A 16966-nucleotide genomic window follows, 5' to 3' on the forward strand; every position below is an offset into this window, starting at 1 on the left:
CTGGTGGGTGGAGAGTAGGGATGCTACTAAATATCTTATAATGCCCTCCTGCAACTATCATCTGGTCTCAAATGTTAATTGAGAAGATTGAAAAACCCCGGGAAAGGGTTTAAATGTCACAGCAGTCATTCAGAGACCTGCATCAAACATATAGCAGTTCCCAGCCTTTTTGGCATTAGAGATCGGTTCTCCTATGAGAATCTAACACCTGATGATCTGAGATGGAGCTGAGGCAGTGATGCTAGCGCTGGGGAGTGGCTGCAAATACACATGAAGCTTTACTTGATTGCCTGCTGCTCATCACCTGCTGTGTGGCCCAGTGCCTAACAGGTCATAGGCCCAGGGGTTGGGGACCCCAGATCCAGAGGCACATTCCACTCCCTCGCCACCTCCTATTCCCTATCTTCTTCCAAAAGGCACTCTTTGTAGTTTCCAGATATCTCATCTTTTAAGCCTTCATGTTCTCATAAATACAATGGGGTGATGGATCACACAGCTGTGTGTGGTAAATGAGAAAGTTTACAGGCTGATAACACAGAACCTAGTAGCACCTTAATAAATGTTATTGTCTTCTGGGTTCACCCAAATACACTTATATAGATTCCTACTTCCTTTAGTTTTCGTAAGAGTCTGCCTAATTAGCTTTATTTTTTGAAAGACAATTCTAAAGAACAATGGAAGCAAAGAGAACATTGCAAAAAAGGCTACCCAGCTACTTCAAGACATTGAATCAACCATATGGAATAGGAGTTTTGCTTCTCCTGGAAAGTTCGAAAATTCTGTGCTTGATATAGGTAAGAAACACTGAGCATTTTCCTTATGACCAAGAAATTTTAGGAGGGCGATCTTTTATCAGACTTTTGTGTTTATATGAGCCAAGCAGGATTAATTTTCTTAATGTTTCCAGTTTATGAGATCAAGAAGTGCAATGAGACAAGTGAGAAGACTGTTCTGGAAGCTGGAAATAACACAATGGATCTTGACTGCAATGATGTTTTCAAAGGAACCACAGGAGGTACTGTGTCTAAAATGGATTCTCTGGACCTTCAAATTCTAGGCTCTGTTGTCTCACTTCTAGGTGACAAGGCCAGGGGGTGTAGACTTACAAAATTTTCAATTCCAACTCACCAAACTGTATATTCCCTGTAAAATAATTTCTCTTCTGTTTTCTCAGAAAGGAGTGCAGTTGCACTTATCACTTATCAGCGTCTTGGGGATATTCTGAATGGATCCTTCTTCAGTGACAGAAGAAGGACAGTGGGAGTGAAACTGAACTCTCGTATTGTGAGTGGCACCATCGGTATGAAGGAAAAAGTTTATCTGTCTAGACCCGTGTTCCTGACCTTCAAACATACTGAGGTGAGCAAGACACAGGGCTGGTTCTCTGTGCAATACCTTAAAGGGCTATATTGTTAGGATCCAGGCAGGGAACTGAATCCAAATCTTATCATTCAGGGTTAAGAGAACCTACAAGAAATATCGAGGTGTCCAGAGAAGCTGTTATCACGTTTAAGCCTAAAAAGGCAATGGGGGGAGGGGGATGAGTATTATTGATCCCAGTGAAGCTTGGAGGCATGAAGGAGGGGTGCCCTGCTGGAGATGGAGATAGCCCGGGGTAAAAAGGAGTCTGGAAGAAATATCCTGCTCTCATCTAATGCTCTCTCACCAGTTCCTCTCATTGGTTTTACCAACGACAAGCAGTATGGGGAAAGCAGTTCATAAGAGTCAGTTCCTGGGGCTCTGAGATGACTAGAGCAGGGCAGAATCAATGAAGAATAAAGCTCACAGCAGGTGTGGTATAAAACTCTTCCCTACAAGTGTTCCAGATGATGGGGTTTTCTCAATCCAGTTTCTAACCCAGTGCATCCCTGACCAACCTATGAAGTTGAAATGATTAAACCAGAAAGAGAACCACTTTCATGCTATTCTCTTTCCAGCCTGGTGGTGAGAGAACAAAACATTTGTGTGTCTACTGGGAAGGATCGGAGGAAGGAGGCAGCTGGTCGACAGAGGGCTGCACTCACGTGAGCAGCAATGATTCTTACACCACATGCAAGTGCTTCCACCTTTCCAGTTTTGCTGTACTCTTGGCTCTTGTTCCTAAGGTACCAAAATTCATGGTTCTCTCCTGTGAATCTAACTATGTCCAGGAAGCTGGGAAGTCATCCTCTCTATGTCTTCGAAACTATTGAAAAGTACACTGGAAACTTATTTGATTTTATTAAGCATTGTCACTCCAATAATTTTTAATTAAAAAAAAGATACTGAGTCGAGTGGAAGGAGCTTACTAGACAGATGAGGGGACCAGGAAAATGATATGGGAAAAGAAGAGAAGCCATGCAGAGAGAGCATCACTGGTGGTTACCCCTGTGGTAGCTGGAGCTGATTTCCCTGGAGGATTCTGTGAGTTACTATAGTTCATTCTAACTGAACAGCAAGAAAGCTAGGGTATTTATACACCACCTCCCTTCAGTTGTTAGTTGAAAGCTGTATCCAGGGGACAATGAATTCTCTGACACTTCCATGGGCATGGACAGAAAGAGCTCAAGCTAGTAGAGGAAGCTCTCAGACACTGGGTAGTTAGATTGGCAGCCCTTACAGTGGAAAAGTCTAAGGTGATTTGGGATAAAAAACATCTGTTCCTCTGCAAGAGAGAGTTACAGCTAAATCTTCTTAGTCAGATCAGAGAAAGGCAACTGATATTCACCAATAAAAAAGCACAGCCCCCTGAACTTCTCGGGTCCCAACTATGTTTAGGATAACTCAGGTTTAAAAAAATTTTACCTAACTTCTTCCCCTATTTCTTTTTAGTTCTTATTTATCGAATATGTACTATATGACAATGATTATGTTGCTCATTTAATTATATGGCCTCATTTATTCATTCAACAAGTTCATATATGAGTGCCTAATTAATATATGTCAGATACTGTCTTAGGCACTGCAAATACATCAGGGAACAAGACAGATAAAGAAATCCTAGCCTTCATGGAGACTACTTTTGAGTGCTGTGTCATCCATCCAATAGGATCACTGGCCGGCCGGCCACATGTGGCTATTGAGCACTTGAAATATGACTAGTGTAATTGAAGAACCAAATTCTTATTTTTATTTAATTTTAATTTATTTAAATGAAGAAGCAGTGTAAAACATTTTCCCATCAAACACAACTTTATTTTTTGGTAAGACTACATTTCACATTCATTGAAAATATAGCATCTGAAATGAGGTATGTTGTAAGTAACACACGTAAGTATGATGTTGTAAAATATACACTGGATTTCAAAGGCGATATGGAAAAAAAGGAGTATCAAATAGCTCATTAATAATTGTTTTACATTGATTATAATTTGAACAGATTACATGTTTATTGTATTATTATAGTGACTATATTATATTCAACATGTCGAGCTAAAAATATTTTGAACATATACTATTAAATTAATTTGACCAGTTTCTTTTTACATTTAAAAATATAGCTACTAGAAAAATTAAATTACACATGTGGCTCACATATTTCTCTTGCACAGTACTAGTCTAGTGGTTTGAGTTTTCAACAGCCCTATGTGGTAAATGATCTTATGTCCCCGTTTTCGAGATGGAAACACCAAGTTTCAGAGAGGTTAAGTCACTTATCTACGGGGCTGAACTGAGAAGCCTCTCAGACTCCCCATCAGGAACATAACTGCAGAGTTGGAGACTATAACAGATTCCTCCTTTGGTGGTTCATAGGTGGATCCCATTCTGGCTGCGATCACCTACCTGGGACTGAGTCTCTCTCTGCTGTGCCTCTTCCTGGCAACCCTCACCTTCCTCCTGTGCCGACCCATCCAGAACACCAACACCTCCCTCCACCTGCAGCTCTCCATCTGCCTCTTTCTGGCCCACCTCCTCTTCCTCACGGCAATTGATCAAACTGAGCCTGAGGTAGGTGACTTAACCAAATCGCCTCATTGACATAGTCAAATCTAGCCATCATGTCTTGAAGAAATAATAGCAGGAAAAAAAGCGAGAGTTCCCATTACAGCTCTCTTCCTGTGTGACTTTGACAAGACCTGTACTTTCTGAGGGGCCATTCAGCAAAGTGATTAAGAGCCAGACTGATGGTATTACATAGAGTGACAATAGCTGCTGTGACAAATGAACTCTAAAATGCCAATGACTTATCACAAGAGTAGTTAATTTTCCCCTATGTATCAGTAGAAGGTGAGCAAACAGCTTTGAGGGTGTCTGTTCTGCAAACTCAGGCCCATGGAGGCTCTTCTATCTCCCATACACAGTTTCCAAGGTCATCCTGGGGTCCGTTCCATTTCCATCAACTGAAAAGAGAAAAGAGTGTGGTAGAGTCCCATGAGGGAGGTTTATATGGGCCACCTCAGAAAGTGGTGTGTATTACTTCCTCTGATAGTCCATTGGCTAGAACCTTATAAATGGTCACACCTAACTGCAAAGGGTGCTGGAAAATATAGTCTGTGGTTGGGAAGTCATGTCCCAGTGACAAATCTATATTCTAGAACTGAGACATGGAGGGAGGCTTGAATTTTTGGTGAACAATGTCTTTGCCACACAATCTGCATTTGAATCCCAACTCTTCATCCTACTCACGATGCGACCTGTTGAAATGACTACCCCTTTTTAAATTTACTCTCTAAAACAGGGGCATCATCATAGGGCTCTAGTAAGGTCTTGGAAAGATCAAACATAGCAGAGTCTGGGTTAATTACTTGGAGAACAATGTTAAGTTTTATTTTCATCTTGAGCACGATCATCATCATATATCATCACATCTAGGATGAACTGGAACTAGATATTCACCAAGACTCCTTTTAACCCCAAAAGATTATGATCATACAGCCAGAAGGTTATGAAAACACTATTATTTTTTCTAAATGGCAGTAAAGTGCAATGGTTAGGAGTTAAGGATGGTCTCTGCAGACAGTTTGGGTTTCAGATCCATTTTTATTTATTTATTTTTTTACCAGCTATGTGATCTTGAGCAAGATTTTAACCTCTCTAGGTCACACTTTCCTCATTTTAAAATGGGCAGAGGTTGGCCAACTACAGTGCTCAAGCCAATTCTGGCCCACCACCAGTTTCTTTAAAAAAAAAAATTTTTTTTTTATGGTGACATTGGTTAACGAAATTCAATAAGTTTCGTCTGTACACTGTAACAGTAAGGCATCTAAATGTTTACATGGTGTGTTCACCTCCCATAGTTAGATTTCCTTCTGTTATCACATATTTGATCCTCTTTACCCCAACTACCTCCCCACTTCTCCCACGCTTTACCCTCTGGTAACCACTAGTTTATATTTCATGTACATGAGTCTCTGTTTGTGTGTACTGATCCTTTGTTGCTTTTGGGTTTATATTCCACATATAAGTGATATCATGTGATTTCCAACTTTTTCTGTCTGGTTTATTTCACTTAGCATGATTATCTCAAGGTCCATCCATGTTGTTGCAAATGGCAGTATTTTATCTCTTCCTATGGCTGAGTAATATTCCATTGTATATATGCACCACAGCTTCTTTATCCAATCATCTACTGTAGGACACTTTGGTTGCTTCCATGTCCTGGCCACTGTGAATAATGTTGCTATGAACATCTGTGTGCAAATATCTTTTAAGATATGGGTTTTCAAGTCTTTGGGGTAAATACCCAGTAGAGAGATTGCTGGATCATATGGTAGATCAATTCTTAGTCTTTTGAGGAATCTCCATACTGTTTCTCATAGTGGCTGTACCAATTTGCAGTCCTACCAGCAGTGTATAAGGGTTCCTTTTTCTGTGCATCTTCTCCAACGTTTATTATTACTTGTCCTGTTGATAATAGCTATTCTAACAGGTGTGGGATGGTATCTCATTGTGGTTTTAATTTGCATTTCCCTAATAGCTAGCGATGTTGAACATCTTTTCAAATATTTGTTGGCCATTTGTAGGGAGAAGTATCTGTTCAGGTCCACTTCTCATTTTTTGATCAGATCGTTTTTTTTTTTTGTTGTTGTTGTTATTATTGAGTTGTATGAGTTCTTTGTATATTTTGGATATTAGGCCCTTATTGGAGGTGTTGCTTGCAAATATATTTTCCCATTTGGGTGGTTGTCTCTTTATCTTGTTGATGATTTCTTTTGCTGTGCAGAAGCTTTTTAGTTTGATGTAGTCCCATTCATTTATCTCGTCTTTTACTTGCCTCGCTTTTGAGGTCAAATTCATAAAATCCTCTTTAAGTCCAAGGTCCATGAGTTTAGTTCCTATGTTTTCTTCTATGCATTTTATTGTTTCAGGTCTTATATTCAGGTCCTTAATCCATTTTGAGTTAATTTTGATGTGTGGTGATAGACAACAGTCTAGTTTCATTCTTTTGCAGGTGGCTTCCCAGTTTTCCCAGCACCATTTATTGAAGAGGCGTTCCTTTCTCCACTGTCTGTTTTTGGCTTGTTTGTCAAAAATTATTTGCCCATGGAAATATGGGTTTACTTCTGGACTCTCGATTCTGTTCCACTGGTTTGTGTGTCTGTTTTTCTGCCAATACCATGCCATTTTGATTATTATCACTTTGCAGTATAATTTGAGGTTGGACAGAGTGATACCTCCAGCCTTGTTCTTTTTTCTCAGATTGGCTTTGGCAATTCAGAGTCTTTTGTGCTTCCATACAAATCTGATGATTTTTTTATCTATTTTTTAAAAAAATATGCTGATGGGATTTTGATGGGGATTGCATTAAATCTGTATAATGCTTTAGGTAATATGGTCATTTTAACTATGTTGATTCTACCAACCCAAGAACATGGAATATCTTTCCATTTCTTTGTATCTTATTCATTTCTTTTAATAGGGTCTTGTAGTTCTCATTATATAGGTCCTTCACATGTTTCATTAAATTTATTCCTAGGTATTTTATTCTTTTTTATTGTAATTGCAAAAGGAATGATTTTTTCCACTTCTTTTTCTGACACTTCATTATTAGAGTATAGGAAAGCTATGGATCTTTGAACATTGATTTTGTGTCCAGAGACTTTACTCTATCTGGTTATTGTTTCTAATAGTGTTCTTGTGGAGTCTTTTCTATATAATGAATCATGTCATCTGCAAATAGTGATAGTTTAACTTCTTTGTTTTCTATTTGGATGCCTTTTATATCTTTCTCTTGTCTGATTGCACTTGCTAGGACCTACAAAGTTATATTGAATAACAGTGGTGATAGTGAACAGTCCTGCCTTGTTCCTGATCTTAGAGAAAAGGTTTTTAGTCTTTTACCATTAAGTATAATGTTGGCTGAGGGTATGTCATTTATGGCCTTTAATGTATTAAGGAATTTCCTTCTATACCGTTTTGTTAAATGTTTTGATCATACATGGATGCTGTATCTTGTCAAAGGCTTTTTCTGAATCTATTGATATGATCATATGATTCTTACTTTTTAATTTGTTTATGTGGTGTATCGCATTAATCGATTTGCGTATGTTGAACCATTCCTGTGCCTCTGGGTTGAAGCCCACTTGATCGTGGTGTATAATCTTTTTAATATGTTGCTGTATTTGGTTCATTCTTATCTTATTTAGAATTTTTGCATCTGTGTTCATGAAAGATATTGATCTGTAGTTTTTTTGTGTGTTATCTTTACCAGATATTGGTATCAGGGTGATGTTGGCCTCATAAAATGATTTGGGAAATATGGCTCCTCTTCGATTTTTTGGAAGAGTTTGAGGAGAATAGATATTAAATCTTCTTTGAATGTTTGGTAGAATTCACTGGTGAATCATCTGGTCCTGGACTTTTACTTTTTGGTAGGTTTTTGATGATTATTTCAATTTCCATACTGCTGATCATTCTATTTAGATTTTCCAGTTCTTCTTGATTCAGTCTAGCAAGGTTGTATTTTTCTAAGTACTGGTCCATTTCTTCTAGGTTATTAAATTTCATGTTATAGACTTTTTCAAAGTATTCTTGTATGACCCTTTGTATTTCTGCGGTGTCTGTCGTAATTTTCCATCTTTCATCCTTGATTTTGTTTATTTGTGTCCTTTCTCTTTTTTCTTTAGTGAGTCTAGCCAGGGGTTTGTCAATTTTAGTAAACTTCTCAAAGAACCAGCTCTTCGTTGCATTTATTTATTTATTAATTTTGTTTTTAATTTCATTTATTTCTGCTCTAATTTTGATGATTTCTTTCCTTCTGCTGACTTTAGATTCCATTCGTTTGGTCTTTTCTATTTTTTTAAAGATGAATTTAGGTTGTTTATTTGGGCTCGTTCTTGTTTTTGGAGCTAGGCCTGTAATGATATGAACTTTCCTCTTATGACCCCTTTTGCCATTTCCCAGAAGTTTTGATATGTTGTCCTATCATTATCATTCGTTTCTATGTATCTCTTGATCTCCCTTTTTATTTCTTCTCTGACCCAGTTATTCTTCAGTAGCATGTTGTTTAACCTCCATGTATTTGTGGTTCTTCCCGATTTCTCTTTGCAGTTGATCTCTAGTTTCAAAGCATTATGATCAGAGAATATGGTTGGTATGATTTCAACCCTCTTATATTTGTTGAGGCTATCTCTGTGTCCCAGTATGTGGTCAATCTTGAGAATGTTCCATGTGCACTAGAGAAGAATGTATAAGCAGCTGTTTTGGGATGGAAGACTCTGTAAATTTCAATTATGTCCAGTTGGTCTAATGTGTCATTTAAGGATTTTATTTCCTTATTGATTTTCTGTTTGGATAATCTGTCCATGTCGACAGTGGGGTATTTAAGTCCCCTACTATGATTGTGTTTTGGTTTGTTTCTCCCTAAGGTCTGTTAGTAATTGCTTTACATATTTTGGGGCTCTCTGATTGGGAGCATAGATATTAATAAGTGTTATGTGTTCTTGGTGCATGATTCTCTTTATCATTATGAAGTGTCCCTCAGTATCTTTCTTTACCTTTTTTTTGAAGTCAATTTCGTCTGATATTAGTACCGCTACTCTCACTTTTGTCTGAATGCCATTTGCTTGACATATCATTTTCCACCTCTTCACTTTGAGTTTATATTTGTCTTTGGAGCTGAGATGTATCTCCTGAAGGCAGCATATGATTGAGTTTTGTTTTTTTGATCCAATCTGCAACTCTGTGCTTTTTTATTGGTGAGTTCATTCCATTTACATTTAGATTGATTATTGAAATATGAGGTCTTCTTATAGCCTTTTTATATTTGCTTTCTCTTAGCTCAGTATTTCCATTGCTTCCTTGTCTTCATGTTTCTGTTTTCTTTATTTTGGTTGGCTTTTGTGGATTTTCCCTCTGGTTCTTGTTATATACTTCAGTTCCAAATTTTTGGCATGTGGTTACCATTACGAATATGAAAAGGATAGTTATATATATAGAGTCATCCATTTTCTTCTGCTCATGCCTTATCTCCATTCCCCTTTGCGAATTTGGATCTTTGAATCCTTCCCTTTTCAGTCAGTGTTGTCTCAATTTTTCTGTAGGTATGCTAAATGTTCATTACTATCTTGCTATAGCAATTCTCTTCTTAATGTTTAAGCTTATAATGCCCTGTTCTTAGTAAGGATTTCACTTCTCTGCTTCTATTCGCCTGATTGTCACCTTACTCTTAGTTATGTTTTTTTTTTCATTTTGTTTTAGGTAAACTGACGCCTTTCAGTATTTCTTGTAGTGCAAGCCTCGTGGTGGAGAATTCCCTCAAATTTAGTATGTCTGGAAAAATCTTAATTTCTCCTTTATATCTAAAGGAGAGAGACTAGCTAGATACATTATTCTAGGCTGGTAGTTCCTTTCACTTAATATTTTCAATATTTGATTCCTCTCCTATCAGGCTTGTAAGGTTTGTGCTGAGAATTCCGATGATAATGTATTGGGTTTTCTTTTATAAGCTACCGTTTTCTTCTCCCTGGCTACGCTGAGAATTTTGTCTTTGTCATTGATTTTTGATAATGCTGGTGAAGGCCTTTTTGGGTTGAGATAATTGGGTATTCTGTTGACTTCTTGAGTTCCAAGCTCCAGCTCATTCCTTAGATTTGGGAAATTCTCATTAAGTATTTGTCTGAAAATTCTTTCTAGTCCCTGCTCCTTTTCCTCACTTTCGAGAATGCCTATTATTCTTATGTTTATCTCCTGATGGTATCTGCTAATTCTTGTATTTCTCTTTCATTATTTTTTATTCTTTGGTTTCTCTCTTCTTCTTTCTGATTTATTTCTAGATTTCTGTCTTCAATATCGCTGATCCTTTCCCCCAATTTGGTCGACTCTATTTCCCAAGCTTGCTATTTCATTTTTCAACTTTTGCAGTGTGTCCTTCAACTCCAGAAGTTCTATTTGGTTCTTTTTGAGGATTTCAATCTTCTTGCTCTGCTCATCTAGTTGTTTTCTCAATTCCTGAAATTGTTGATATGACTCATTTTGGAAGTCACTGAGTTTTTTCAGAAGTACTATCCTGAATTCTCTTTCATTTAAGTCATGTATTTCTATGTCTGCAAGCTTATTTTCTGGAGATTTTTCTGTTTCTGAGATGCCTTTTCACCTGGGTTTTTCATGGTGTTTAATGGAATATTTCTTCATCTGGGCATTAATGGAAGTGTATTCTACTCTTTTTCTAGAAATAAAATTTATTATATAAAGGTTTCTCTTTAGCCTGTTGCAAAGAAGGCACTTTTCTTTTGGATTCTATTAGGTAGCGTCTAAGTTTCTCAGATCCTTGCCTTATAGAAAGCCTTAATAATGCCTTTTTTTCCTTATAGATGTTTGTATATGCTCACTACTCTCAGTCTCAGTTCCTGTCAGTGTTAGCGACAGTTTCAGTAGCGTTTGCTCAGATTCCCCTGGGCTTCCACGGTGTTTGGTCTTGGATAGTATGGGGGGAGGGGCCCTCTAGGTTGGCAGTTTGGGACTGCGGTTCATCCTGGTTTTGCAACCACGGCAGGTAAAAATCAACTGTTGTTCCTCTGCCATCCCACTTCCCTGCTTTCTGCTCTGATGACTAGGCCCTGCTGTTGGCTGCATGGAGCTCATAGCACTCTCAGGCATGACTGTTCAGGGAACTTGCTGCATCTTCTCCCCTCCCCCTCCCCCTACAGTGAACTCAGGCTGCGAGAGGCAGCTTCTTTATTTCTCCCAGTCCACTGCCTGAAACCCAGGGTTCTGACTTGTGGTAGCTCTTATGCGCAGATCCCACACTCAGACATGCTGGTGTGCAGTTTGGGTGTTTTGTTGTTTGTTTGTTTTAGATGTTCAGGCTTATTGTTGTTTCAAGAGGAGAGATCTAGGGATGTCTCTCACTCCACCATGTTTCTCCAAATTCCCCTACCTCTTTCTGTAAATAAAATTTTACTAGAACCATGACTGCCAATGTCCAAGGTCTAGAGAAGATACATATCTCAGCTCCAGCAGAGTGAGGAAATTCTTCTATTATCCAAGTTTTCATTCCTTTCAGGCCCTTCATAGATTTGATGATGCTGACCCTTACTGGTGAGGGCAATCTTCCTTATTCATCTACCGATTTAGTTGCTAATCTCTTCCACAAACACCCTCACAAACACACTTAGGAATAATGTTTTACCAACTATCTGGATACCTTAGCCTATCCAAAAGGCAAGAGCAGCAGAGTATTTATTTACCAACACTCATCCATCATGGATTTGAGGGCTGCTCCCCTGGTGTTTATTCTGTGGCACTTCTGGCCTGTCCTGTTCATGGTGTAAGCAGACTTCAATGGCCAGTAAAAGCCTCCAGAAAATGTGTTGCCTCAGATAAAAAAATCACTGGTGTTGGAAATGAAATTCCAGGTCATCATCCAGGAAATAATAAGTGCTGCGGGTATAATCAGGTACGGATGACACTGACACCACATTCTTAACTCTCCTCTTCCCTCCAGGTGCTGTGCTCCATCATCGCAGGGGTGTTGCACTACCTCTACTTGGCCTCCTTCACCTGGATGTTCCTCGAAGGGCTATACCTCTTTCTCACTGTCAGGAACCTCAAGGTGGCCAACTATACTAATACAGGAAGATTCAAGAAGAGGTTCACGTACACTTTAGGCTATGGGATCCCAGCTCTGATTGTGGCTGTGTCTGCAATAGTAGGACACAGAAATTATGGAACCTATACCCAGTAAGCATGATGAGTATTTTTATGATAGAAGCAGTGTCCCGGGCGAATATATGATATGTATCTTCTCTAGACCTTGACCCAACATTAAGAATCTGTGGGACCTTTTTCTGAAAGTGTAAGTTAAGTAGGTTGAGGTTAATCTCTGAAATGTAAAGAATAACAATAGCAAAAAATCTTGAAGGCCTGTGATGCATCAGAGATAGTGATTTCTATATGCAGTATTTCATCTCCTCCCATGAAGTTGGCAATATTTATCACCTTATGCACAGGACTCCTGGGCCTTAATGTATTTAATAATCTTTCTCAAGGTTGCATCTAGAAAGAGAGTAAGTCAGAATTTTCAAGGCAGTGTTATTAATAGCCACATTTTGCTGCCTTATTTTTACTCTCTTATTATAGTAATTATTATTATCAGGATACTTACATTTATTGAGACTTAACCCTTTGCCAGGAACTGTATCCAAAAACTGTGTGTACATTACCTCATTTAATCTTTCCTATAAGATATATATGAGGAAAACTGATGAAAGAAATCAAAGAAGATTCAAATAAATGAAGATAGTCCATGTTCATGGATAGGAAGACTCTATATTGTTAAGAAGTTAATTCTTCCCAACTTGATCTATAGGTTCTACACATTCGCAATTAAAATCTCAGAAAATTATTTTTTTTGGTATTGACAAAGTGATTCTAATGTTTGTATGAAGAGGCAAAAGACCTGAAATAGCTAACACAATATTGAAGGAGAAGAATAAAGTCAGATGATTGATCCTGTCTGACTTCAGGACTTGGAAAATAGACAAAGCCATCATTTAACCTTTTCAATACGTCTGTTAACCCTTCTTTACACTTGGGAAAACAGAGTCTCAGAGCATACATCTTGTGTCAGATAAGGACCCATGTCTGATTCTATCTAAAACCTAGGTCAGAACTAAACAGTTCCTCACACTGCTCAGATCTTGCCACAGGAGCCTGAATTAAAAGTCCTTTGTTTGGAGGAAAAAAATGGCATAGATGATAGAGTCTCTGTTCATCCCTCTGGCGACCAAATCAAAGTTGTGACAGAAACAAGGAGCAGCAGCAAGGACAAATTGCCTGGGACCTAGATGAACAAGCCATACAACCAGGGAGAAATACAAAGAATCATCCTGCAGTGGCAGAAGGTTGGATGGGGCGAGGACACGGGGCTGCCCAGTCTCAAGCGGCTGAGAGAGATGGAGGCTGCGGCAGCGGTAGCTGCAGAAGCCTCTTAAAAAGGCCACGTCTGAGAGTGGATTTTCACGGTGACGGACCTGCTCCCTCTGAACACCAGTTCCAATTCGGCTGAGCGCAGGGGGCACCTGGGACTTATAGGGAGACATTGTCAGAGTGAGGGCTGAGGTGAGACTTACTCTGTACAGAAGTGCTGGCGGTATCCATTGTTCCCTGTTGAGTCCTCCCCCGTCCCAGTGTGTGAACACAATGCTGCCATAGCCGTGATGTCATCAAACTGGATAACAAAGGTCACTCCGCCCAGAGGATTCCCTGAAACCCTACCGCCCCTAACTCACGTCCCCACCCAAGCCACATCCAGGTATAGCCTCAGAGAGTTAGGTGCTTCTTGCTGAGCAGCACCTAGACTCACAATGGAGGCAGCTAGCCTTGGTTTCTGGTATGGCCTTTTGAAGAAACTATAAGCACAGAGTCTGTGGTGGCCCCGGAGAGGTAGAGGCTGGGGCTGTTTGGCCTGCAGCTGAACCCCTCTCAGGACTGTGCCACTGCACACCTACTTCACATATCCACACTAATAAGATGGGGAGACTTAGGAGCTTTGCTTAGTACATAAAACATACATAGAAAGGCAGCAAAAATGGAAAGACAAGCAGAAATTATATGAGAGAACAGACCAGAGATCTAGGAATAATGGAGTCAAGCAATCTATCAATGCAGAGGTCGAAACACTGGTTATAAAGATGCTCAATGAACCTTTGGGAAGTGCAGATAAATTCAGTTAGAACTTCAACAAAGAGATAAAAATCATAAAAATGGAAATGGATATTATAAAAGGGAACCATTCTGAAATGAAGAACACATTATCTGAGCTGAGAAGTATATAAAATGGAATAAACAATGGCATAAACAAAGTGAATAAAGAAAAGGATCAAATGCCCTATCTAGAGGATGAGAAAGCCAAGGACACACAATCAGAATGGCAAGAGATAAGATGCCAAGACTATATAAATAATTTAAGGAGCATATGGGACACTATTAAAGGTCCAAATATCAGTCTCATCGGCGTAACTGAAGAAAATCAAGATGTTGAACAGCTGTTTGAGAAATAATGATGGAAAACTTCCCTAACCTGGTGGAGGAAATGGACATACAACCTTAGGAAGCTCATAGAATTCCAAAAATCAGGGTTTCAAAGAGGCCCACACCAAGGCACATCATAATTAAAATGCCAAAGGTTAAATACACAGAAAGAATATTAAAAGTAGCAAGAGGAAAACAGATAGTTACTTATAAGGGAAAACCCATAAGACTGGCAGCTGATTTATCAAAAGAAATTATGCAGGAGAGAAGGACTTGGCACAAAATATTCAACGTGATGAAAACCCAGGATCTACAACTAAGGATACTTTATCCAGCAAAGCTATCATTTAGAGTTGAAGGACAGATAAAGAGCTTCCCAGACAAAAATAAGCTAAAGGAATTTATCACCACCAAGCCAGTATTACAGAAAATGTTGGAGAGACTTCTTTAAGAAGAAAAAACATGTATCAAAAACAGGAATAAAGAATGGTAACAACTACATTCCTATCAATAAGTACCTCAAATGGAAAAGAATTAAGTGCTCCAACCAAAAGATAGAGTGGCTGAAAGGATAAGAAAACAAGACCCCTGCATATGAAAAGGAAGGGGATGGAAAAAGATACTGCTTTGATGGACCTAGAAGGTATTTAAGTCAGACAGAGAAAGATAAACACTATATGATTTCACGTATATGAAGAATCTAAAGAATAAAAAAAACAAACTAATCAAAAACAGAATCACAAATATAGAGGACAGTTTGGTGATAGACAGAGCGGCGGGGAGTTTGGGGACTTGGATAATGGGGTGAAGGGTTAAAAGAGTACAAATTAGTAGCTGATGGATGGTCACGGATGAGGAGCATGGCATAGAGAATGAAATTAGCATTAATACGTTGGCTAGGTGGAGGATCAGGGGAGGGAGGGAGCAAATGGAGGGATTGTTTTATGAACTATATAGATGTCTAACCAATGTACTGTATATTTGAAACTAATTAAAATAAATAAATTTTAAAAAGTCCTTTGTCTTGCAAGAAACAAGCAGCTAATCCTTTTTTTTCTCTTAACAGCTGCTGGCTCAGTCTTGATAAAGGGTTCATCTGGAGCTTTATGGGTCCAGTGGCCATCATTATCTTGGTAGGTGACCATTGATGGGTATTTATTGGTGTGCCTGCCCTGGGTTGGCCAAGCACAGAGAGAGTGTTTCTTACCTATTAAAGTGGAAATGAAATAAAGATAAGAAAATATAGTCCAATGTGATTAACCCTTCTTATTGGAAGTACTGCTGCGTGTGTATTTCCCTTGCTCATTGGTTGATCCGATATAGTATAACCCTCTACTGGACATTCCTTTAAAAATTCGACATTCATTTATTCAACAAATATTTAGCAAGTATCTACTCTGCATAGAGTGACATGTTTTCCCTTTGGCTAGGTGTTTTGCATTTCTATTCATTGTCCCAGTGTAGATATTAATAGCATGTTTTCACTTTCAAGGTGTCCTGGTTTGATATAGTCACCCTAATCAAACACCAAGTGCCATAGGTTATATACTGTGTGATACCTAGACCAGAGCATATGTCCACACCATATTTATGAATCCTGTGTCTTTGAGGAAACGATTCTTAGGTATACCTCAAGTTGGGTTGTATGGCATGGCTTCAGAATAAAATTCCAAGTAAATTTCCCATGCTCTTTACACAGATAAACTTGGTGTTCTACTTCCAAATTCTGTGGATTTTGAGAAGTAAACTTTCCTCCCTCAATAAAGAAGTTTCCACCATTCAGGACACCAGGTAAGATGGTATTAAAATCAGTGGTATCCACAGATTTTCCTACAGGACCATTCTACCTGGGAAAGAAAAACCCGTACGAAAATATATAAAATTTCCTAGTACTAGATAAAGAGAATACGAGGGACAACTTATAGAACGAGTAAAAACTATAACTTTCAGGTAATTTAATGTACTCCATCATCTTTTTATTCAACAAATAGTCACTGGATGCCTCTTTTGTATAGCATATGCTTTATATAAAATTAATTCCAAGAGTATCAACATTATCCTTTTGCCCCTTAAGTGTCCATGCACTTCTGGACTCCATTCTCCTTGGTAGTAGAAACTCAATTCTCACTAGTGCTAATCTAAATTATTAAAAATAATAATGATGACAATTAATATTAACTAGCACTTGATAGATGCTGGGCAGTTTTGAAGATTGTTTCTTTGAATGCTCATGCCTCCAACCTCTGCGTGGGCACTGCTAATATCCCCACTGATAAGGGGAAGAAACCGCTCATCTTACTAAAGAAAGGTAAAAACCTTGCATTAGTGAGTCGTGTGGACAAAAAGAAATTTTTGTCCAACTTCAAACCCTGGCTTTGATCTCATCTATGTATGAGACCAACATAACATCTTTTAGCCTCAGTTTCTTTGATTCTGGAGTGTCAGAATCAAACACCTCTGTGGTGTTTTTCCATACCTCGTCACATGCAAACACACACACACACACACACACACACACACACACACACACACATGCACATACATTCACACATATTAGCTCTCCCAGCCTGTGGCC

At 38.7% G+C, this 16966-nt stretch overlaps 1 protein-coding gene across 1 annotated transcript in view; it reads left to right on the forward strand.

Annotated features, from left to right (window-relative positions):
* Positions 1-16966, forward strand: part of LOC105301090 (adhesion G protein-coupled receptor E4-like) — a 52524-nt gene that overhangs the window by 29951 nt on the left and 5607 nt on the right. Inside the window, exons 7-14 of the mRNA XM_011373615.2 lie at positions 659-794; positions 908-1015; positions 1175-1359; positions 1938-2105; positions 3733-3927; positions 11864-12099; positions 15458-15524; positions 16091-16182. Coding sequence (XP_011371917.1) covers positions 659-794; positions 908-1015; positions 1175-1359; positions 1938-2105; positions 3733-3927; positions 11864-12099; positions 15458-15524; positions 16091-16182 — 1187 coding nt within the window. The remainder of the gene's footprint in view (positions 1-658; positions 795-907; positions 1016-1174; positions 1360-1937; positions 2106-3732; positions 3928-11863; positions 12100-15457; positions 15525-16090; positions 16183-16966) is intronic.

Source organism: Pteropus vampyrus, unplaced genomic scaffold (assembly GCF_000151845.1).
Source record: "Pteropus vampyrus isolate Shadow unplaced genomic scaffold, Pvam_2.0 Scaffold226, whole genome shotgun sequence".
NCBI lineage: Eukaryota > Metazoa > Chordata > Mammalia > Chiroptera > Pteropodidae > Pteropus > Pteropus vampyrus.